Source organism: Lynx canadensis, chromosome E2 (assembly GCF_007474595.2).
Source record: "Lynx canadensis isolate LIC74 chromosome E2, mLynCan4.pri.v2, whole genome shotgun sequence".
Lineage (NCBI taxonomy): Eukaryota > Metazoa > Chordata > Mammalia > Carnivora > Felidae > Lynx > Lynx canadensis.
Genome location: NC_044317.1, coordinates 60,887,020 through 60,910,593, shown reverse-complemented (window position 1 = coordinate 60,910,593; position 23,574 = coordinate 60,887,020). Strand labels below are relative to the sequence as shown.

General features: G+C 41.8%; 1 protein-coding gene across 8 annotated transcripts in view; it reads left to right on the top strand.

Moving 5' to 3' along the window:
- Window positions 1-22,485, top strand: part of ZNF606 (zinc finger protein 606) — a 28,061-nt gene extending 5,576 nt beyond the window's left edge. For 2 of the 8 annotated variants that reach the window (XM_030297482.1, XM_030297483.1), the window contains 3 exons: window positions 7,109-7,235; window positions 7,713-7,808; window positions 13,378-17,384. In XM_030297482.1, coding sequence (XP_030153342.1) covers window positions 7,109-7,235; window positions 7,713-7,808; window positions 13,378-15,353 — 2,199 coding nt within the window. In that variant the 3' untranslated portion in view covers window positions 15,354-17,384. Of the gene's footprint in view, window positions 1-1,089; window positions 1,231-7,108; window positions 7,236-7,712; window positions 7,809-9,460; window positions 9,765-13,377; window positions 17,385-22,118; window positions 22,195-22,396 lie in introns of those variants that run through there. The other 6 variants (XM_030297487.1, XM_032591254.1, XM_030297486.1 and 3 more) reach the window with 6 other exon arrangements.
- Window positions 22,486-23,574: the final 1,089 nt, after the last annotated feature.

Below are 23,574 nucleotides of genomic sequence, written 5' to 3'. Positions count from 1 at the left end.
ACCATATGTAGGTGTTATTTGCTAAGTTTAAATAATGGATCAAACAAATGTAAGGTACTGAGGTATAAAATTATTAATAACTTCTCTACGTAACTTAATGCCTCCCCCCCAAATTAAAAATATGTGATGAAATTTCCCATGGTTTCAAAGCTGACTGGTGAAGTGCATCGCAAGTATGCTGTCCTCACGTGGCAGCACCGCTGTCCCGGGGAGCAGAGGGCCTGAACCACGTGGTGCAGAGTGGTGGTTGTCTGGCATCAGAACTCGGGCAGCTTTGATGTTCACGGCTGATATGTTATATAGTCATTTTTAGATTCTGTAAAAGAATTGGCAAGGAGGCAAGGCTGAAAGATGGGCCCTGAATCAGTCGCTTGGGAACAAAAGTTAGTTGTAATAAAATGCTGTGAAGAAGTCTTAATAACCACTTGGCTGCACCCTGCTGTTAATTTATGTGAGGGTTCCTGAGAATTATTAGGGTTAATGCTGAGAAAATAAAATGGAGAATTAAAATAACAACACCCTCCAGTGTCTGAAGAGTTGTGATTTCTGAGAACATGCTCCTGGCCCCTCCCCACACTCACTTCAAATTTTTCCCTGTGGGAGATTCAAGACTTGAATCCTGTGAGTTTTGTACTAAGCAAGGTCTTCAGGAACACTAACGAGAGCCCCATGTCCCTCCACTGTTCCCTCCAAGTTAAGTACTGAAATAAAGCATTCATCTGGTGAAAACATCAAATGCTGTCATCCCTTGTTATCTGAATAGTCCATTTTGGAGAATATGTTGCATAGCAAAGTTTCAACTAGTGGGAGCCCAGATCCCGTTATTTTGAAGAACAGGGAAAATGATGATACCCCATTTAAAAAACTCCAGCCAGCCTCCTCAGATATGGAAACTCTCCAACCTGTCTGTAACAATCCGCCAACGATTTGTGCATGATAAGTGTGCACATAAATAACAGTAATACTCTGTACCCATCCCTGGCTGGTCTGAGGATGTGCACGTAGTTGTTTTCCTTCTCTGCAAAAAACTTACCTGAAAATACTAATGAAATTCTGAAGTTGCCAAAGAACCCATCTGAATTTCCCCAGATTTCGTGAATGGGCCAGCTGTCCATGATATAATGCAGGAGCTGATTTTACATCTTCCCTCGGCACCCTTACATCTTCTCTCAAACCTTCCCATGATGTAGATGTACGGCCGGGTTCCGTAAAGTGCTGTTGAGAGCCCTGGTAAGCGCTCATACGTATGAACAAAGTGAAATTGCAAGAATGACTACAGGAAATTTAGGTGGGACATTTGCGAGTCACCCTAGCAGATGTTTGTAAAGTGCAACCTCACGTAAGGGTAACCTGGGAATGGAACGGCTTGCTCCTTCCTGTGCTAGCTTCTAGGGTCCCTCTTCTCCACAGTGGTGAGACTGGGTGCCTGACCTCCATCTGCTCTTTCTGTTTCACTTCTAGTCTTGGTTTTGCATTTTCTTTTTTTTTTTTTTAATTTGTTTTTAATGTTTATTTATTTTTGAGACAATGGGAGAGACAGAGTGCAAGCAGTGGAGGGGCAGACAGGGAGACACAGAATCTGAAGCGGGCTCCAGGCTCTGAGCTGTCAGCCCAGAGCCTGACGTGGGGCTGGAGCTCACGAACCATGAGCTCATGAATGACCTGAGCCGAAGTCGGACGCTTAACCGACTGAGCCATTCAGGTGCCCCTGGTTTTGCCTTTTCTGCCTCTTCAAGGCCTCCATGAAGTGTGGACCCCAACATGGGGACATACTCAGCTGGGCATCTTTTTTTCTTCCCCTTTGGCAGCGTGTGAGTTCCTTCCCCTTTGATAACATCTACAAATCTGGAAATATTTCTTTTTACTTATTCAAAGTTTTATTTGGACAAATCCCATAAGTACAGAAAAGTATGGAAAGTAATCAAATATGGTCTCCATTACTCAGAATGAAGTTGTTAATGTTTTGTAATATTTGCTTAGTTTTCCCCAGTCACAGTCTCTTCCCATGTTTACCCAGAATAACTGCTTATGGTGTATACACAGCTAATCAATTGTCTTACTCATATGTAGATAATAAGCTATTTATATAGACATCACATAGATAGTAGTCTAATTCTTTTTAAGTTTTTTTTTCCCTAAGTCATCTCTATACCCCAGTGTGGGGCTCAAACTCCCAACCCCGAGATCAAGAGTTGCATGCTTTTCCTACCCGTAGCTTTTCTATACCTTTCTTTGCTTATTCAAGGTCAACTTTGAGATCCATCCATGTGATAAGTTCATTCCTTTTGCCCTCTGTTCATCCCTTTTATGGATGGGCGTAGAAGTCCCCCCCCCCCTTTTTACTATTCCAGGAAAAGCTGTGTGGACCTTCTTGTAATATCATTTTGTGCATACATCTAAATGTTTATCTAGACATACCCTTCAAAGCAGAAGTATGCTGGGTTTTAGGGTGCACGTTTGCAGTATGACCAGCGCTGCCCCGTGGCTCTTGGAAAGGGCCTCCTCTCGTTCTCACCACCATGGAAGAGAGCCTGTCTCCCTGCATCTCTGCTGCTGAGTGGCAGTGCCGGGTCTTTTAATTTTTGCATAGCTCAAGACCAAAATGGTAGATTGTACGGTAGATTCAACGGTAGATTCCTTGATTGCTAGCAAGGTTGTGTATCTTTACATATTGTTCCTGGTCATCTGGATTTCTTCTCTCTCTGTCTCCCACTCCTACCTCTGTGTAGACTCTGACCTGTCGATACGTAGGCATTTTATATGCATTCTGGATCCTGGTTCTTTGCCATGTATGAATTGTCTTCTCCCAGTCTGTAGCTTGTCTTAACTTTGTGGTGTTCTTTGTCAGTCCCATGTTTCCCGTATCTGTATGTGTTTATAGCTAGTGTTTTTGTTTCTTGTTTAAAGAATTCACATATTAAAAAAAAAAAAATTCTGTTCCTTTAGGTTGTTTCTGAGGTCTTCTCTTACATGGTGGGCCTCCTGAAGCAATTGCTGTGTGTTCACATTTAATAAATTCTTGTTCTTTCAGAGCCCCTCTTGTGTCATCCTGTTTTATACTGAAATCCCTCCAATCAGAGAATTGGGATTGCAGTTCATTGAAAGTAGGATTGTAGATACTGCCAGTATTCTGTGTACTTTTGGCTTCTGCGTTTGGTCTCCCCGCCTGTGCTGCACATGTTCCTTGCGTATCCAGGGCTCTTGTGGTCTCCTGTGCTTACCAGGGAAGAGCTGTGAGGCTGTGTTTGAGTGTTCTGCTTTCCTGTGGCTGAGCAGGTTTGGTTCCTGATTGGCCTTCCTGTGTGTGTGTCTGTCTGTCTGTCTCCCTCCCAACGAATCTCACTCTAAGCTCCATGGACCTGCTTGGGCCAGGATCCTCGGGTTGGTTGTGTTTCCGGGCATGCAGCTGGCTGTCAGGCCACAGACCTCCTCCCCACGTTGTTGAGGTTTCAACTCTGGGGTTGTTGGTCACCCGAGCAGCTGGAGAACCTCATGCACTCCTGTGTCTGAGCAGGGTCAAGGCAGTGTTACCCGAGTGTAAGTGCAGGGCATTTGGTGGTGGTGCTGCCCACAGGTGGCTGGTTGGGAGCTGGGATAGCTAGCAAAGCTGTCCTGAGTACGGACTTGCCTTGTCACCTGTTTTCAGCCTGCCTCTCACTCCTGACTTAACAATCGTTTAAGCTCAGAGCCCCAAGCCTCTCCTGGGAACCTCTTCCACCGTAGCCCTTCTAATGTGTGGGGGCTGGGATTCCCTCTGCTTTGTTTCCTTGGTCTGCTACTCTTTCATCTGTTCCCCATCTTGCAAGAACGTGTGGAACAACACGTGCCAATGGCCTCTTCTTTTCACTGGCTGGGATGTTTCTCTTTCTCAAACTTTATTTAGGAGATATTTAAACCCTAAAGTGGAATCTGGACCTTGTGTTAGTTCCTGTTAGCATTGTAACAAATTGCTACAAACTTAATGTCTTAGAATAATATGAATTTACTGTCTTGTTCTAGAGCTCAGAAATTTAAAATGGGTTTGTAGGCTCTTGGCAGTCAGCCAGTTCTGTGTTCTCATTGATACCACTTCTTTGACATATTGTTATGTCTTCTCTCTCCCTTCAGATGTCAATAAATAGCAACCTTTTTCAAAGACAAGAAAAAAAAATGGGTCTGTAAGGCCGTGTTCCTTCTGGAGGCTACAGGGGAGAGTCTGCTTCCTTGCTTTTCCCAGCTTCTGGAGGTTACCCTAATTTCTTGGCCTGTGGTCCCCACCCTCCATCTTCAGGATGCCTTGATCCAACATCATGTCTCCTTTTACTCAGACCCTCCTCCTTCCTCCTTGTGATTACATTGAGCCCACCTAGATGATCCAAGATAATCTCCCCAAATCAATATCCTTAATGTAATCACATTTCTGCAGAGCCCCTTTAACATAATGGTTATAGGTTCTGGGATTTAGGATGTTGCCGTGTCTTGGTGAGGGGTGTTATTACAAACACCCATGTTCAATAACTTCAACTGTCAGCTCTTAGCTTTGTGCCTTTTTCTCTATCCTGACACAAAAACTGGAATATTTTAAAGCAAATTTCAGATATTCTATCATTTTGCTTATCAACACTTCTGTGTAATTTCTAAGAGATAACATCCTTTTTAGAAAATAGTAACTTTATCAATACCTTTTTCACACCCAACAAAATTAACGACAGTAAGTCCCTGTTATTAGTTAATACCCGGCAATGTTCAGTTTTTTCCAATTGTCCCCAAAATATGTTTTACATTTGGTTCAAATCAGGATCCAAACGAGGACCACGCACTGTGTGCTTAATATGCTGAAGAACCAGGTCACTTTCTTGTTGGTTGCCTGATTTTGCCCTCTTGATGACATTGGGTGAGTTCCTCCATCCCTTTGCCTTCCAGAAGCTGATAATTGGACTAGAGGGATGAGTAGATTCAGGTCCCATATTTTTGGTGAGAGTACACCATAGGAGGTGCTGGGTCCTTCCTACTCTGTTGCATTAGTGGGTACAGGACGTCTGATTGTCCCATTTCCGGAAGATGTGATGGATTAGTCAGGCTAACTATAGCCGCCCCTTCATTATTCTTCATGTTATTCAGACATGTTCAGTGTCTGCCTTCCATGTGTGATGTAGCAGTTCCTGATGATCATTGCCAATGTCGACTACTTGATTAAAGGTTGCAGAATCGCTCCCTGCAGTGTCTGTTAGACGTAGTTCTTTTATTCCTTAGGTGCGTATAGGGATTCCATTGGGGTCTTGGGAGGGGTGGGAAGTTAACTTGTGACTCAGTTCACCAGCTTCACAGCTGCTAGGGTGTGGGTTTGAATCTTGTTAAGTGTAGCTGAACTGAAGCCATCAAGTAGATGCCACCCTCTGGAGGAGTTAGGTGGCATGAGGGAGCACACCAAGGGCACCCTGGTGAGAAAGCATGGCCTCCCAGCTGCGTGTGATTGGGTGTGATGGCTCTGTGAAAGTACGCTGAGCTTATTATTTCAGCTCACTTGGGCTTTGTGCACTTCACTGTCCGAATGTTACACTTATAATAAAAAGTTTATATTACTTAAAAACATAGAAGCATCACCCAGCAAGGAAACTGAGGCCCTAGGCAGATCTGTAGAAGAAAGCCAAAGTATTGGCTTGATGAGTCCAAGGTTAGGGATAGTTGCACTAGGAAGTTTTGCTCTGCAGTTTTAAGTGCTTTTCAGAGTAAGGGAATTACTGCAGCAGAATCAGTTGTGTGTTTTAAGCTAAGCATTGTTTGGTGGAGGGGGAGCAGTTGGGACCGACAGAGTAAAAGTTGTTACATTGAAGACCAGCCATGAGGGTGAACCTGATCAGAGATACCGAGCTCAATTTGTGAGCTTTGACCAGCAGGGACAGAAAAGAAGGGCGTGAGAAAGGCTGTATGGGGGAAGCAGTAACATAGCGGGCCATGAAGGCGTGGGGAGAAGTTCACAGGAGGCTCAGTGTGGAAATTCGCTGACACGGAGGTGGACCAGAAAGCTGGTTTCCAGATGGAGGGAAGGACCTAGAAGCTATCAGGGCCTGTGGTAATTGTAGTATACCACCCCTGATGGACAGCTCACTCCACCACCACCACAAGGGAAAGCACGCTCCCACTCCACCCTGGAAGTGCCCAGATAACTGAAGCTCACACTGAGTGCTTAAGAGCACTGTGAGCCGAGTGATGCGTTCATTGCAAAAGGTTATAATCATCTTCCCCTCTATGTTTCTAGTGAGCATTCCTGGTTCTATTTTTCCTAAAAACATCAGTTGGAACATTTTAAAACTCAAGGTTGTTTTTTTTTCTTTAAATTTTTAATGTTTATTTATTTTTGAGAGAGACAGTGTGAGCAGGGAAGGGGCAGAGAGAGAAGGAGATAATCTGAAGCAGGCTCCAGGCTCTGAGCTGTCAGCACAGAGCTGGATGCGGTGCTGGAACTCACGGACTGTGAGATCATGACCTGAGCCGAAGTCGGACGTTTAACCGACTGAGCCACCCAGATGTCCCAAAACTCAAGGGTTTTTTGACAGCAACCGTACCTGATTCTCTGGCTTGGGCTGCTCTGCTCAAAGCTATCATACTCTTAGCTCCAGTCCTTGGGACAGAGATGATCTGGGAATGGAAACCTCCATATAGTCCCTAGGAAGACAGTCTGTGAATATTTAATATCACCCTTCCAGGTACTAGATCCACATGTTGAGCAAAGACTCCAACCTGTTTAGCCTGCAGGCAGTGCTTGTAGTCTGTTTCCTCCCTGGTCCTGGACTTGAGTATCTTTATCTCCAGAGAAGGGCGCCACTGGCCTGGTGGGAGTCCTGTCCATACCAGCCAGTATTACTAGAACTGGTAAGAGCCTTAAGAGAGACCTGTTCATTTTTGTTGTGGTTATCATGGGCCTAGATACCTAATTTCCTAAGAGTATCCCAAATAGGGGGCCCTTAGGTGGCTCCCAGTGAGGCCTGACAAATCAGTTATAGTACTGAACATATCCAGGATAATTCTATATCCTGTCTCCTCCCCAGTGCGGTCAGCCTCACTCCATCCCCAGAAAACATTAGAGGATGTGGCTGCAGGCTGAGGAGGAACATCTGTGCTCTTTTAGGAACCAGTGACTTTCAAGGACGTGGCTGTGGACTTCACCCAAGAGGAGTGGGGGCAGTTGGACCCTATTCAGAGGACCCTGTACCGTGACGTGATGCTGGAGACCTATGGGCATCTGCTCTCTGTGGGTAAGGTGGTGCTGCCTGAGTAAATGAAGGTGTTTCCATGCAATACCTTCTGGTTCTCTGTGTTTAAGAGCTCACAGGCTGTAACTATTGGTAATATATGTTAACTAGATTTAGTGTTATGATAATAACACTAAATGATAATTTCACAATGTATACAAATATTGAAACATGTACACCTGAAACTGATATAATGTTCTGTGTCAATTACATCTCAGTTTTAAAAATTAGCAACGCATAACACCACCACTGACCAATAACACTCAATAAATAAAATAAAAAATAAATAAATAAAAAAGAGCTCATGGGGGGTCTCAAAAGGGCTGAGATGATCTTGAGCCCTCCTGAGGTTCAAGAACAAAATTCCTAATACTTATAAAGCATAAAGTATGCTTATTCTGCCCAAATGATAAGTCAGGGAAGAACAGGCAAGGACATTTTCAAGGCTACACAAGTCTGTGTTTTTTCTTCCATGTGTAGGGAATCAGATTGCCAAGCCGGAGGTCATCTCTCTGTTGGAGCAAGGAGAAGAACCATGGTCAGTGGAACAAGCATATCCTCAAAGCACTTGTCCAGGTGAGGGCAGGTGGGAGCAAGGAACTTTCCTCCAAGCCCTCCTTGTTTGAGAAAGGGGCTGAGGCCATGAGGAGTTACCTTCCTCAGAGACATTCACAGTTTCCTCCAAGGAGCTGTATCCCATGTATTGACTTTTTTGTAGCTGTTGATTCAGAGCAAAGGTGGCCACCCTATTAACAAGGTAGCAGATTGTATGAGCTGCAGTTTCCATTCCTCTCCATCCATTCTCCTGATGCCTCTCATATTCTCTGCTGCCCCTTTCTCTGAGATAATTTCTCACTCACTTACCTGCTTTTTAGTGTGTTCATTTCCTTTTGTGACAGACTCATAGCCAGGAGCCACAGACTCTTTTTTTTTTTTAAGGGTTTTATATAGGTAATGCATTCACATGATTCAAAAAATTCAGAGCTACATAGAATGTGTGAGCTGAAAAATCTCACTTATTTTTGCTGCTGTTATCCACATTATTTTACCCCACCTCCCCACAGGGCACGTACACACAGGTAACCACTTTTCTTTTATTATAAATGTTTCAGCTATTTTCTTAGTGGTTTCCCTGGGGATTATAATTAATATTTTAATTTATAGTAATGTACTTTGGTTAATACCATTAATTTTGGTAGCATACAAAAACTTTCCTTCTGTGTATTTCTATCCTCACCCATTTATGCTGTTATTGTCAGAAATTACATCTATACATAGTATGTCCATCAACACAGACTTACAATTATTGCTTTGTTTTTGTCTTTTTTTTAATTTCTTTTTTATTTTTGAGAGAGAGACAGAGCGTGACTGGGGGAGGCGTAGAGAGAGAGGGAGACACAGAATCCAAAGCAGGCTCTAGGCCTCTGGTGTGGGGCCTGAATTCAAGAGCTGTGAGATCATGATCTGAGCTGAAGTCAGACGTTTAACCAACTGAACCACCTAGGTGCCTGTTTTTGGCTTTTAAATCAGATAGGAAAAAAAAATTACAAGCAAAAAATGTGTTTAGACAGCCTTGTCATATTTACCTATGTAGTTACATTTATTGGTGTCCTGTATTTTGAGTTACTGCCTGTGTCCTGTCATTTCACCCAAAGGACTCCATTTGTTTTAGAGCAGGTTTGCTGGCAGCAGACTCTCTCAGATGGTTTATCTTGGAGTGCTTTCCTTTCCCCCTCATTTTGGAAGGAGAGTTTTGCCACATACAGGATTCTTGGTTGGCAGTATTTTTCTTTCTTACCTCCATGGTTTCCAGACAGGTATGCCCTGTTGGTCATATGAAGATCACTTGGATATGATGAATACCTTTTCTCTTGCTGCTTTCAGCATCCTCTATCAGGCTTTGGCTTTTGACAGTTTAATTATGATGGGTATTCTAGGTTCCCAGAAATGTTTTAGAACTTTTCAAAGCCCCTAAGAACGTCTTTTCCCTTGGCTTTTTAAAAATTGTTTTGGTTTTGCGTATTGTTTGCTTTAGCTGTTTGCCATTGTCTCAGGCGGTAATGACTTTTTTTTTTAAATTTTTTTTTAATGTTTATTTATTTTTGAGACAGAGAGAGACAGAGCATGAATGGGGGAGGGGCAGAGAGAGAGGGAGACACAGAATCGGAAGCAGGCTCCAGGCTCTGAGCCATCAACCCAGAGCCTGATGCGGGGCTCGAACTCACGAACCATGAGATCGTGACCTGAGCTGAAGTCGGACGCTTAACCGACTGAGCCACCCAGGCGCCCCGGTAATGACTTTTTAATATACTGCCTATAAATGTTTGACAAATACCTGCTTCCTAGAGGCTTCCAGCCCCTGACAACCTTTCAAGGGCCCGACAACCACCAAATAGGTCAAATAATGACTATTCTTTGGGAATGAGGCTTTGGGGGAACCCCCAGCTTCATTCTGTTCCCTCTAGTACCAGAAATATTGGCTGTTATTTTACAAGGCTGCTGCTGAGCCGGGGAGCCAGAGATGGGACCAGGGTAAGTTACAGTGCCCCAAAGCCCACTGTTCCAAAAATTCAGCTGTCTTTCTTGAATAAACTCTTCCCTGGGCTGCCAGAGGACTTTGGTTAATTTATAGAATTCTGAGGAAATTGATTCTGACAGTTTTTGGTTGCTTTTATGGAATGGTGAAATTTCAGAGGCCCTATTTTGCCATTTTTACTGACCTCTTGCCCCAGATAATCAGTTTTAATAATTTCTGTTACATGTTTCCAGAGTTTCCTTACACAGGTAAAAGCATATAGAGATACGGTTATTTTCACCTTTCTAAAAGTAGATTATAATCTATTCTGTTGTGTATCTTGCTGTTTTTAATTTAATAATGTACAACAGCCTGTTCTTGAGTTGTGAAGGTGGCTATCTTCCCATCCATTCTAATGAAGTAGGCTTTTTGGAGTCTCATCAGTTGCCCCCATTCATATCTGAAACCTTCCATCAAGGGCTCTGAATTCCAGGAGCTTTAACTCTCCTACTCTTGGTGCTGACCATTCTGAGTTACTATCCTGAACCACCGTCCTGAGGTTTGGTTCCACCACCTCCATTCTTAAACTTCTACTGTCTTGCAAATCACCTCAACCAACTCTGTGATCCTGCTAGAACCGGGAAGCTCATCTCTTCCTTCTAAATTATGTTTCCTTCTCTTTTTGATGCATATCGCTGCTACCAGCCTCCTGTGAGTCCTCCAAGCTGGAAATTGAGAAGTCTTACCTTCCTTTTCTTCTCCAAGATGTAATGGTTCTTCTAGCTCCTGAGATTTTCTGCCTCTGAAATGTTAGTTGTGTGTCACTCAGCTTCTACCAACATCACCCTCAGGTCCCTTACCAAATTCCAGCTCCAGTTAATGAATAAATCTGTACTTATTATTAGCTACCTCAGGTGTTTTTTCTTGATCTACCTCCCTGAAATCTTCTATTATGAGCTCTCTGTCAGTAAATCTGCAGTGATTCGAGTAGCCTTTTAAATAACTCTGACTAGATTTCAAGACCATCCATTTTTTTTCTGTTATTTTTCTCATTTTGTCACTAGCTCGTGCTGTACAGGAGCAGTATGTCTATATTCAAGTAAAGCCTGAAGGCTGAGCTCATGTCATTTCTCTTGTGCGAAACCTTCCTAGATTGTTTCTGTTGAGTACTAATCTCTGATCTCCTTTCCTAGCCTCCCACCCGCCCAGCAACTGCATCCCCTCAGGCTCAGTGATACACTGTGTGTATTGTTGACAACTGTTTAGTATGTCCTCTCATCACATAGGTTCTAACTCCCAGGTTAGATGATACTTTGTTGTCCTGTCTCTGGTTCTGGATACTCAGACTACAAGTACCAACTATAAAGTAGGACAAGAATTGTTCATTTGCTCAGCTACCATTTCTTAAAGTTTCTACTGGAAGATTCAAAATCTATATGAAGATTGATCATTCCCTAACTTCTAGGAGCTAAGCTTGAAATTAGTAATAAATGCCACATCTTGAGCAAAGTAGGGCCCCTGTTGTAATGGAGTTGGATAGTAAAAGGAAGGAAATGGTGTATAGTGAAGACAGAAGAAAAACCTAGAGAAAGTGGACAAGAGTCTGTGTCGAATAAGGTATCTGTGGCTTAGACCCTGCGGTAGGGTAAATAATGACACCCCCTTTATCCCAAAGGATGTCCACATCTTAAACTTGTGAATATGGTACTTCGTATGGCAAAGGGGCTTCTCAGATGTGAATAAATTTTGAGATGGAGGGATTATCTTGTATTATCTGAATGACCATGGTAATTGCAAGGTCCTTGTAAGAGCGAGGCAGGAGTGTCTGAGACACAGAGAGGAGATGTGGTGACAGAAACAGAGGATGAAGTGTTATGCTCTGCAGATGGAGGAAGGAGCTATAAGCCAAAGAATGCAGGCAGCTTCTAAAAGCAGGAGAAGGGCACACTGTAGATTCTGCCCTAGAGGGAGGCTCCCCTGATTGTAGCCCAGTAAAAGCCATTTTGGACTTCTCACTTCCAAAGCTGTAAAGTAATAAGATTGTGTGATTTTAAGCTGCTGCATGTGTGGTAATTTGTTACAGCAGCAGTAGGAAACTCAGACAGACCCCTTCAGTTGTTGGAGGACTGTTACCTCAGCAGTGATGGTGGATAGCTTTCATATGTTGAACTTGCCAGACATTTCACTGGATTCACAATCTCGCGAAGATATTGGAAACATCCTCTGTGGATAGTATAGAGCCAGTATGTATGAGTGTGTGTGTGTGTGTGTGTGTGTGTGTGTGTTTATATATACATAGATTTTTAAAAATTTTATTTGTAAGTAATCTCTACACCCAACGTGGGGCTTGAATTCACAACCCCAGGATCAAGAGTTGCACGCTCTACTGACTGAGCCAGCCAGGTGCCCAGAGCCACAATTTAAATACAGATTATATCAGGCTATAACTCCTGTGTCTTCGTCATAATGTGTTGCCTTTTGAGTCTGTCTTGTGTGCCATTGCTTTGCAAATCATTCTGTAGTTAGAAGGGTTGTAACTGTAGGAGTGTTCTTAAACTATGGTGATTTGTGGGCTGACGAATTTTGTGTCATTGACTGAATGGAATATGAAACAATGCGACAGCATATTATCATAGATAAGATCCTTGCTTGAAGCTTCTGTTGGTGATACTTTCTCTTAACGCCAGTCCCTCCTTTTTGGGGGGCAGGTGTCAAAATAGGGAAGGAGTCAGGATATTAAAACACAGAAGTGAATTAGGACACTTTCATCATTTAAACATAAGTTAAAGGCCTGGTTGCTTGTTTATCTTGTAAGCAAGTTATTTCTTATTTTTTCACCTTAATAATATTCACTGGGTCCCTTTGTCAGGGATCCCCCAGGCCACCCTTGGGTTCAGTGATTTCACTAGGATGCACAGGACTCAAAAGTCATTGTACTTTTGTAATGATGTATGACAGTGAAAGGATACAAAGCAATGCAGAGGGAGAAGGCACATGAATATAAGTCTGGAGGAAACCAAGTGCAAGCTTTCAGTAGTCCTTTTCCAGTGGAGTTGCAGAGGACACACACGTTTAATTCCTTCAGCAGTGAGTTGTGACAACACATATGACATGTCATCTACTAGGAAAGCTGGCCAGAGCCTAGGAGTCCAGGGTGTTTATTGGAGATTTGAATACACAGTGCCTGTGTAACTGACTGCAACCACTGAAGCTCCAGACCCCCAGAAGGAAAGCAGATGTTCACCATAAATGACCATAAATGTCATTTGTACACACTATCTAGAGAGATACTACACAGTGTGCTTCAAGGCCTCAAGCATGCAAAACACTCTTAGACCATTCCAGGACCTCGATTCCTTTACCATACACCTGTATCCTGGTCTTTTTTTCTATGGGAAAATGCCCCTAAATGGTTGTTATTGGTATCCAGTATACACTAATGCTGGTTCACATACTTTTTTTTTTCACTATTCTCCTCTTCCCTGTTATGATCTTTGTGTTACAAATCTATTTGAAAACAAGGTCACACCTGCCTTTTCAATAATATGGACAATAAATCTCACTTTTCCCACTCTATTCTTGGAAATTTTTTCTCTGTGCTCTCATGGCTTTCTTTTCTGATTATTTCAGAGTGGATGAGAAATCTTGAAAGCAAAGCATTGATCCCAACACAAAGCATTTTTGAGGAAGAACAATCCCATAGCATGAAGCTAGAAAGATACATATGGGATGATCCTTGGTTCTCCAGGTTAGAAGTCTTGGGATGTAAAGACCAGTTGGAAATGTATCACATGAACCAGAGTACAGCTATGAGGCAAATGGTCTTCATGCAAAAGCAAGTACTATCTCAAAGAGGTTCAGAATTCTGTGAACTTGGAGCAGAGTGTAGCCAGAGCTTAAACTTTGTTCCATCTCAGAGAGTTTCTCAAATAGAACATTTCTATAAGCCTGATACAAATGCTGAAAGCTGGCGGTGTAACTCAGCCATAATGTATGCAGATAAAATTACCTGTGGAAATCATGATTATGACAAAACTTTCTACCAGTCCATACAACCTAGTCAGCCTGAAAGGATGCAAACTGGAGATAATCTTCTTAAATGTACTGATGCTGTGAAATCTTTCAATCATATACTACATTTTGGTGATCATAAGGGAATGCATACAGGAGAAAAACTCTATGAATATAAGGAATGCCATCAAATCTTTAACCAGAGCCCATCATTTAATGAACACCCACGACTTCATATTGGAGAAAACCAGTATGATTACAAAGAATATGAGAATATCTTTTATTTTTCATCATTTATGGAGCGTCAAAAAATTGGTACTGTAGAGAAAGCATATAAATACAATGAATGGGAGAAAGTCTTTGGGTATGACTCATTCCTTACTCAACATACAAGCACATACACCTCAGAGAAACCCTATGAATATAATGAATGTGGAACATCTTTCATCTGGAGCTCTTACCTTATCCAGCATAAGAAAACTCATACTGGAGAGAAACCCTATGAATGTGATAAATGTGGAAAAGTATTTAGGAATCGTTCGGCCCTTACTAAACATGAACGGACTCACACTGGAATAAAGCCCTATGAATGTAATAAATGTGGAAAAGCCTTCAGCTGGAATTCTCATCTTATTGTACATAAGAGAATTCATACAGGAGAGAAACCTTATGTATGTAATGAATGTGGGAAATCTTTCAACTGGAACTCCCATCTTATTGGACATCAGAGAACTCATACCGGAGAGAAACCCTTTGAATGTACTGAATGTGGGAAATCTTTCAGCTGGAGCTCCCATCTTATTGCCCACATGAGAATGCATACTGGAGAGAAGCCCTTTAAATGTGATGAATGTGAAAAAGCTTTCAGGGATTACTCAGCCCTTAGTAAACACGAAAGAACTCACTCTGGAGCAAAACCATATAAATGTACTGAATGTGGAAAATCCTTCAGCTGGAGCTCCCATCTTATTGCCCATCAGAGAACTCACACAGGAGAGAAACCCTATAACTGTCAGGAATGTGGCAAAGCATTCAGAGAACGCTCAGCCCTCACTAAACATGAAATAATTCATTCTGGAATCAAGCCTTATGAATGTAATAAATGTGGGAAGTCCTGCAGCCAGATGGCTCACCTTGTTAGACATCAAAGGACTCATACTGGAGAAAAGCCCTATGAGTGTAATAAATGTGGAAAATCCTTCAGTCAGAGCTGTCACCTTGTTGCTCATCGGAGAATTCACACTGGTGAGAAACCCTATAAATGTAATCAATGTGAAAGATCTTTTAACTGTAGCTCTCACCTTATTGCACACCGGAGAACTCATACTGGAGAGAAACCATATAGATGTAATGAATGTGGGAAAGCATTCAATGAGAGTTCTTCCCTTATTGTACATCTAAGAAACCATACTGGAGAAAAACCCTACAAATGTAATCATTGTGAGAAAGCTTTCTGTAAGAATTCTTCTCTCATTATTCATCAGAGAATGCATAGTGGAGAGAAACGCTTTATATGCAATGACTGTGGAAAAGCCTTTAGTGGTCACTCAGCCCTACTTCAGCATCAGAGAAATCATAGTGAAGAGAAACTGTGAATTGAATTGATAAGAGATTTTTCTTTTATTGTACATTTGGTAACACACTGAAAAAAAACCCTATAAATATAATCAAGAGGGCAAATTGTTGAGTAAGAATTCAGAAAGACTTCTTTTTATTATTTGGTAGAAAATATCTCCTTAGAAGAAACCTATGAATGAAAAGAATAGAACAAAGCTTTCACCAGTTATGTAGCCTTTATTTAACATCAGAGAATTACAGTGAAGAAACCTCAAATCCCCTCATGGTCCTACTTGATTCCTACCAGGAATCCTACTTGAGGAACATGAATATAGGGAATAAGACTTCTTTCAGTAAGAGATCTCAACTGAGGTCTGAATTTGTGGATCGCAGTGCATTGTTAAGGGGAACCTGATTCTAGGAAAAGTTTTTTAACTGAAAGTACACTGTTTTGCATCAAGCTGGAATAATGGATAGGAAGCTTTATAATAACATCTTGTGCATAATTATGGAAATACAGATTTTGCTGTTACAAAGGGAGAATGTGGGTGCCGTTTAAGGAACACAATATGAAATACTAAATCTGAATTTAAGAAAAAAAATTAGTATTGAATGGGATATTTACTGTCGATCAAGATTAACCTTAGAAAACATTAGTAAATGATTTTACTAATGGTGGAAAGATTATTACCTAGAAGTATGAGACTGATGTTGTTAGAACAAAAGTTGACAGTTTATGACCCATTGTGTCAGTGTCCATGGTTTACTCATGATTGCATTGTTGGACAATTCACTTGTAATCTGTTTTAGGCAATCACTGTAAGTTACAATTGTGGACACTGCATCGATATACATAATGTTAAGGAATGAAAAGGACACAAAATTGTATATACGTATCTATTATAACATCTAAAAAATGTATATGGATAAGGACTGGAAGGATCCATGGAGAAATTAACTTTGTTAATTTAAGATTTTTAAAAAAGTTTTATAAACACAGCACCTATGTGCTAGGCTTTGTTTTAAATGCTTTCAAATATTAACTTGTTCAATCTCCTTAACTCTATGAGATAGGTACTATTATTATCCCAGTTTTACAAATGGAGAAACTCGTGCAGAGTGTTGAGAAACCTACCTAAGGACACACAGCTATTAAGGAATGGAACCAAGATTGTTTGGCTCTAGAGTCATGTTTTTAAATACCATGTTATGCTGCCTCTCCAGTGATTTTTTTTTCCCCTAAATTTTTCTTTTGTTCAGTTTTCTATAGTAGATAACTTGATAATAAAAACCGAGAAATTCCTAAACAGTGAGAAATAAAGTTACCTGGCTCTCTGACCTGAATGATTTCTGGTAACATGAGAGCTAAGCTGCCTTTGGAATATGAAGTCTGGATTGGACAGTCAGAATCACTGCCATTTTCTAGGACTTGGGTTCCCTAAGATTTCACCACCCACAATACTGAGCATTACAGCACAACAGTGACTGGAACACAAATCGGAGGTTTGGGCAATGCTGAGGAATGCCTCTTGATGGGGTTAGAATGGCCCTGGTGGGGCAGAGAGAAAGAGACACTACAGCACATGGGAGCATTGTTTCTCAAGGTCTCTCTCAAATTCAGTGTTTATGCTTTCTTTATCTTCTCTTGATGAGAAGATTGCTTGATAGTAGGGGCACTTCAGAAGGGAAGGAAGCTCACCAATTCATCAGAGTGAGGAAGTCTCTCTGAGTGCTCCTAGGGGAAAGGAGGCAGGATGGATAAGCAGATTTAGGTGGCTTCTCTCCTGTTCACAGATATTTCCTCTATTTCCCTAAAGTAGGACTATAATTACGGGCCAGGAATCCTTGGATAGGCTTCAAGGACATTGGTTAGAAATCCAGGATACAAAAGGTTCATCTAGTTCTTACAGGGTCCATGACTCCCCATTGGTTGAGAAACAGTGACCTACTGGTGTGGGAGGGTGTGTGTTCTGTAGCTGGAACTCACATAGGTATGTAACATCTGATTCCTTACCTTTCAGGGCTTAGTGCATAGTGGTCACCCAATAAATGTTGCAGGAGTAAATTAACTGAGTGCATTTCTCATGTGATTTCTGCAAATATCTTTAGAATAGAATTAGCAATGTTATCTCTGTAAGAGAAAGTAATATGTGTCAAGTAATACTGTGAATATATGGATAGAGTATTCTAATACCCAGTGTAATACACTTTGAGCAAACCGAGATTCTTTGATTTAGCGACTCCAAAGAATCTCATAATTCATATACAATATTACACAAGCATCCTGACAAGTCACTCTATATTACGCAGCTTAATATCTTTTAAAAAAGTTTTTCTAAAAGTGCCTTTTGTGGCCCAGCCCATATCACAAGTCAAGAGAAAGTCCCAGACTTCTGCTTCCTCCTGGAAGGATCCCTACATCTCTATCATCTAGCACACAGCCTTATATGCACAGTGTGCCTTAGATGTTCAGGACTCCCACACCCCTTCACCTCCCTACTCCAACCCTCTAACCTATGTATGGCTTAGTTCATTGCCCCCCCCCCTTTTTTTTTTAAACCCCATGTTCAACTCCCCAACTCTGGAACCTTCTGCTGGGCCCAACTGGAACTCATTTCATCATGAGCTCTTCCTTGAAACCTTCCTGCTGTGACTGAAGCTTGAGTCTCCCCTATGCACAGTGTCTCTTATGATGGCTTCAAGGGGTGGCTCCTTTCTCCTCCCCTCCACCCCCTACTTTTCTCATTTGCAGCCTCTAGATTGTTCCTCCCTTCTCTCTAAAACTCACCTCTGACTCTTGGGACATGAGACCATCACACTTGCTTCCCTTCATTCCAGTCATCTATTATGAGTCACTCATCCACATACCAAAGAATTCGGCACCTGCCTTACTGCATCTAAGCCACCTAAATCTGCACCTACCACCATTCCATCATCCATCTGGATGATCTTTCCATGTCCTGACCTCACAGGACCCCTCTGCTTATGGTTTTGTCAACCACTTGCCACAGTCAGTCACTCCCATGGTCATCCCTAGGACCATTCCATTACTAGTGACTGGAACCCCTCCACCATCTGTTTCCTAAGCTGCTTGGCTATTTAGTATCAAAATTCCAACAATTCCTTGACTTAACCTTCCCTCAGGCTCACTGCCAGCAGATGACTTTGCTTCCCGCTTACCTGAGAACAGAAGGAATCCGTAGAAGCCTTCCATAACATCTACCCATTGTCCACAGTGTCTGTGCTGTCCCACAGGGACCTACATACAAACTGGCTGGGTTGATTCCAGAGCCTATCTCGAGGGCATTGCTCTAGCAAGTTTGCCTTATCTCCTGTATCATCACGTTTTGCCTATGTACTAGATTATTCCCACCAATATGTAAACATACTTAAAAAAAAAAAACAACTCTCGATAACACATTCCCTTCTAGCTTCTGCATAATTTCTCTGCTTCATTATAGAAAGCAAAATTTTTCAAGAGTTGTCTGTTTTGCTGTCTCCACTTCTTTTCCATTCTTGAAACCTCTCCAAACCTACATCACTGCCAGATGTCCTCCACATTGCTAAACCTAGTAGTCAATTCCATTTTTTACTTCCTTGAAATACCAGCAGCATTATAGATCATGGATCATTACCTCCTTGAAGCATGTTTTTCACATGGCTTTCAGGACTTTACACCTGATTCTGGCCTTCATTTCAGGCCCCCTTAGCTGTTTCCTCCCCCACTTCCCTTACCTCTTACTGTCAGGGTGCCCCATTTCCTGTTTACATCCTTGAAGTTCTCATCCAGTCTTGAGGCTTCAAACACCACTGTTATGCTGAGGACTTTCCTTATAGGGCTACAGTTTGATGAGTGTTGAAAAATGTCTACACCCTTGTTACTATCACTACAATCAAAACTATATTTTCCCTTTCCCAAAAAGTTCCTTTATGTCTCTTTAGTTAATCCCCATCACACCCCACTGCCCCAACCTCTGGGCAACACCTATCTGCTCTGCCACTACATACTAAAATTGTCTTTTAGAGTTTCATATAAATAGAATCACACGGTATTTTATTCATATACTACTTTTACTATGTGGACACTTTTGGGATCAGGTCTTTTCTCCACATAATGTTTTTTTGTCTGTTTTTGAGGTTCATCCATGTTGTAGCTCATATCAGTAGTTTACTCCTTTTTTTTTTTTTTTTTTTTTTTTTTGCCGAGTAGCATTCCATTCTGTGAATGTGCTACCATTACTTATCCTCTTCACCTGCTGATGAGCATAAAGTTGTTTCCATTTGTTGGCTATTGTAAATATAGCTGATACAGACATTCTACCACAGGGCTTTTGTGTGTGTAAGTTTGCGTTTATCTTGGGTAAAAACCTAGGAGTGGAGTGGCTGGGTTTGAAGTATATGCATAACTTCCTAAGACACTCTCTGTGGGCTTTTAGTCTGATGTCTTTAATCTGTTTTACATTCTGGGAAATGTCTTTTTTTGTGATATTATCCATTTTTTTTTTAAAAGAATAAGAAGCACTTCGTGCTCTCTCTGCTTTTCAAAAATGAATAAATGTTAAAAAAAAAAGGGGGGGTGCACCTGGGTGGCTCAGTTGGTTAAGCATCCAACTTCAGCTCAGGTCACGATCTCGTGGTCTGTGAGTTCAAGCCCCGTGTTGGGCTCTGTGCTGACAGCTCAGAGCCTGGAGCCTGCTTCTGTTTCTGTGTCTCCCTCTCTCTATGCCCCTCCCCCATTCACGCTCTGTCTCCCTCTGCCTTTCAAAAATGAGTAAACGTTAAAAAACATTTTTTTTTAAAAGAATAAGAACCACAAGGGGTGCTTGGGTGGCTCAGTTGGTTGAGCATCCGACTTCAGCTCAGGTCATGATCTCATAGTTCGTGAGTTTGAATCCTGTATCGGGCTCTGTGCTGATGGCTCAGAGCCTGGAGCCTGCTTCAGATTCTGTGTCTCCCTCTCTCTCTACCCCTCCCCTGTTCATGCTCTGTCTCTCTCTGTCTCAAAAATAAATAAAAACATAAAAAAAAATAAGAACCACAAAACATTATTGCACAAGGAGGATACAAGCATAGGGAGCATTACAAGAGATAAAAAGGTCAGTTTTTAGAAGTCTGTGATATGCTTAAATCTGAGACCAACAAATAAAGGCTTACTTTTGTTCCAGTGACAAATGGTAACAGAATGATGGTAGTGAGGCTTGTACAAGGATTGGTAAATATAGAAAACAAGGAACAAGTCAGGCCAGTCTATAGGTTTAAGGCTCTTTCTGCCTGGATTTCTGTTAAACCTCCTTGATTACGACTCTTTTAGCCACCTAGCATATAGTGGGCTTTGTTTTTCTGAACTTCCACTGTTAGTTTTATACATCCTTGACAGTTATGTACAGGCACAGTTGGTTATACGCATTCACCTTGCTAATCTACCAGGGTGCTCTGCTCACCAGCTCTAGCCCACTTCTTTGGAAAGCAATCAGGTATTCCCAAATTCCTCTTCTCATTCTATGCCTCTAAATTTCCTTTCTGAGCTTTTTAACATTTATTTCCCTCTCGTGTATTTTCCTTGTTTACCAGGGAGTAACTGCCTCCCTTCTTTGCATTGATGACTAAAAGAAGAAGAAAAAAGAACTAAGAGGCAATAAATCATCCCAGGGGTAGTCAGAGTTGACAAATGTTACAGTTCCTTCTAAGATCAAATTCCTGTGTTTCCGATTTTATCTTGACTAGCTTTGCATATAAGCGGTGTTATGTCTGTAGTAAAAACAAGGTAAATTATGACAGTAACTATACTGTTATTGTTATTAGCACAAACAAAAATATACAAATTTAGAATTTTATATGTCATAATATAGTAAAGGAATTTTGAATGAGATGTTCTAGGACCAGTGCCAAATACTTTATGGAAATTTATCTTATTTTTAATATTTCATCCTTTCCATTTAAAAAGTTTCTCTTTTATGACTCTGATTATTCAAATGTTAGCACACCTGTGTCTGTTGTCCATATTTCTTAGCCTTTCTTTTATGTTCTCTAATTCCTTTTCCTTTCTTTTTTTCTTTTGTCTGGACATTTTCTCAATTTGCTCTTCCAGTTTGCTAAGTTTATTTTTCAGCTGTCCATTTTGCTATTTATTGCCTCTACTGTGTCTTCATTTCAACTATTGTTTTACATACCTAATATTTATACTTGGTTCTTTTTTATGTGTCATTATTCTCATTTCTTATTGTTAATACCATGCCTTACTCCTTAAATGCATTTAATAGACTAATTTAAAATTTTGTTCCATCTGTTCTAATATATCTGTTTCTGATGGATTCTGTAATCCAATGTTTGTTTTCTCTTGAAATTGTTATGCTCTGAAAATTGCTTATTACTTGGGCCAGTGAGTATATATCTTTTGGGATCACTGGCTATTTTATCAATTGTTACGCATACATGTGATGGGATCAGATCCTGGTACCTATAAACCCCACTGAGTTCAGGGGTAGAGACAATGGATCCTGGGAGGGGAGGTTGAGGCCTCAGAAAGCTAGTCAATGATTCCTCGTCCCATGAGATAACTCCTTGGAATGTGATTCACCATCCCAGAGCTTTGAGGAGGCAGGATGGAGAAACACTTGCCTGAGGTGATGTGTTCTGTGCCTGTTTCTCTGCTGCTCACAGGCTACTGCCTTGCCTTGATTCCACTCCTCAGGATGTCTGGACCCGAAGTTGGGTTACAGCAGCTGTAGGCACACTGTTCTAAGGCAAAGGAAGAGAAGAAACCAGCGCAAACTCCAGAAGTTCCTTTTGTTTTTTTATTACAGCTGAGCTATACCGTCTCCTGCTCCAGCCAGCCAGCCCAGCATACTAGTTCAAATCAGGTACCAACCCAAGTCTTTCTAGCAGTTTCTGATATTCCCAGATCTCTTGCCTCTTAGGTTATACCTGGGTTTATCTCAGGTAGGTGTCTGTGGTTGAATTGGCTTGTATGAACCAAAACTGGAATCTCTGTTGTGAATCTTCTTTGAGTACATTGTCTCAACATGAGGTCTTGAGACCACGTCCCATTACAGCTCCCCTTATTCTCTCAACTTCTCCGTAGGAGCAGCACACAGCACAGGCAAGTCCAAGGCCAAGAGGTTCTATTTAAAATGGCAGATCCCGGGGCACCTGGGTGGCGCAGTTGGTTAAGCATCCGACTTCAGCCAGGTCACGATCTCGCGGTCCGGGAGTTCGAGCCCCGCGTCAGGCTCTGGGCTGATGGCTCAGAGCCTGGAGCCTGTTTCCGATTCTGTGTCTCCCTCTCTCTCTGCCCCTCCCCCGTTCATGCTCTGTCTCTCCCTGTCCCAAAAATAAATAAACGTTGAAAAAAAAAAATTTTTAAAATGGCAGATCCCTTGGGGCGCCTGGGTGGCTCAGTTGGTTGAGTGTCCAACTTTGGCTCAGGTCATGATCTCAAGGTTTGTAGGTTCCAGCCTGTGTTGGGCTTTGTGCTAACAGCACAGGGCCTGCTGCTTCGGGTTCTCTGTCTCCTTCTTTCTGCCCATCCCCTCCCCTCTCTCAAAAAGAAGCGCTTAAAAAAATAAATAAAAAATAATGCAGCAGGGGCGCCTGGGTGGCTCAGTCGGTTAAGCGTGTGACTTTGGCTCAGGTCATGATCTCACAGTTTGTGGGTTCGAGCCCCATGTCGGGCTCTGTGTTGACAGCTCAGAGCCTGGAGCCTGCTTTGGATTCTGTCTCATTCTCTCTCTGCTCCTCCCCCACTTACTCTCTGTCTCTCAAAAATAAATAAATGCAAAAAAAAAAAAAAGAAATTAAAAAAAAAATAAAGCAGCAGATCCCTCATTCTTGATTCCCTTACCCTACTCTATTCTTTTATTCTAAATATTCATTAACACCTATCAACTTCAAGCATACTATGTAACCAAATTATATTTCTTTTAATTGCTTGTATCACTCTAACTAGATACAAGCTCCAATAGGGCATGGTTTTTCACTTGTTCAGTGTTGTATCTCCAGGACCTGGGAAGTGTCTGTCACATAGCAAGTTCTCAACAAATGTCTATTGAACAAAAGGCTAAACTGACGTTAGGGTTATTCCCAGCTCAGACTCTAAACACCCTCCCGTGTTATGACAATGGAAGGGCCCCATCAGAGTCCAGGGAAGGCAGCCCAGGCCAAAGTGAAGAAGTTGGGGGTATGGATTTGTTAGAGCAGACAGAGGGAATAACAGGTGAGGCTGATCTGGATTTTGAATATTTGGAAAAATAAACCTCTATG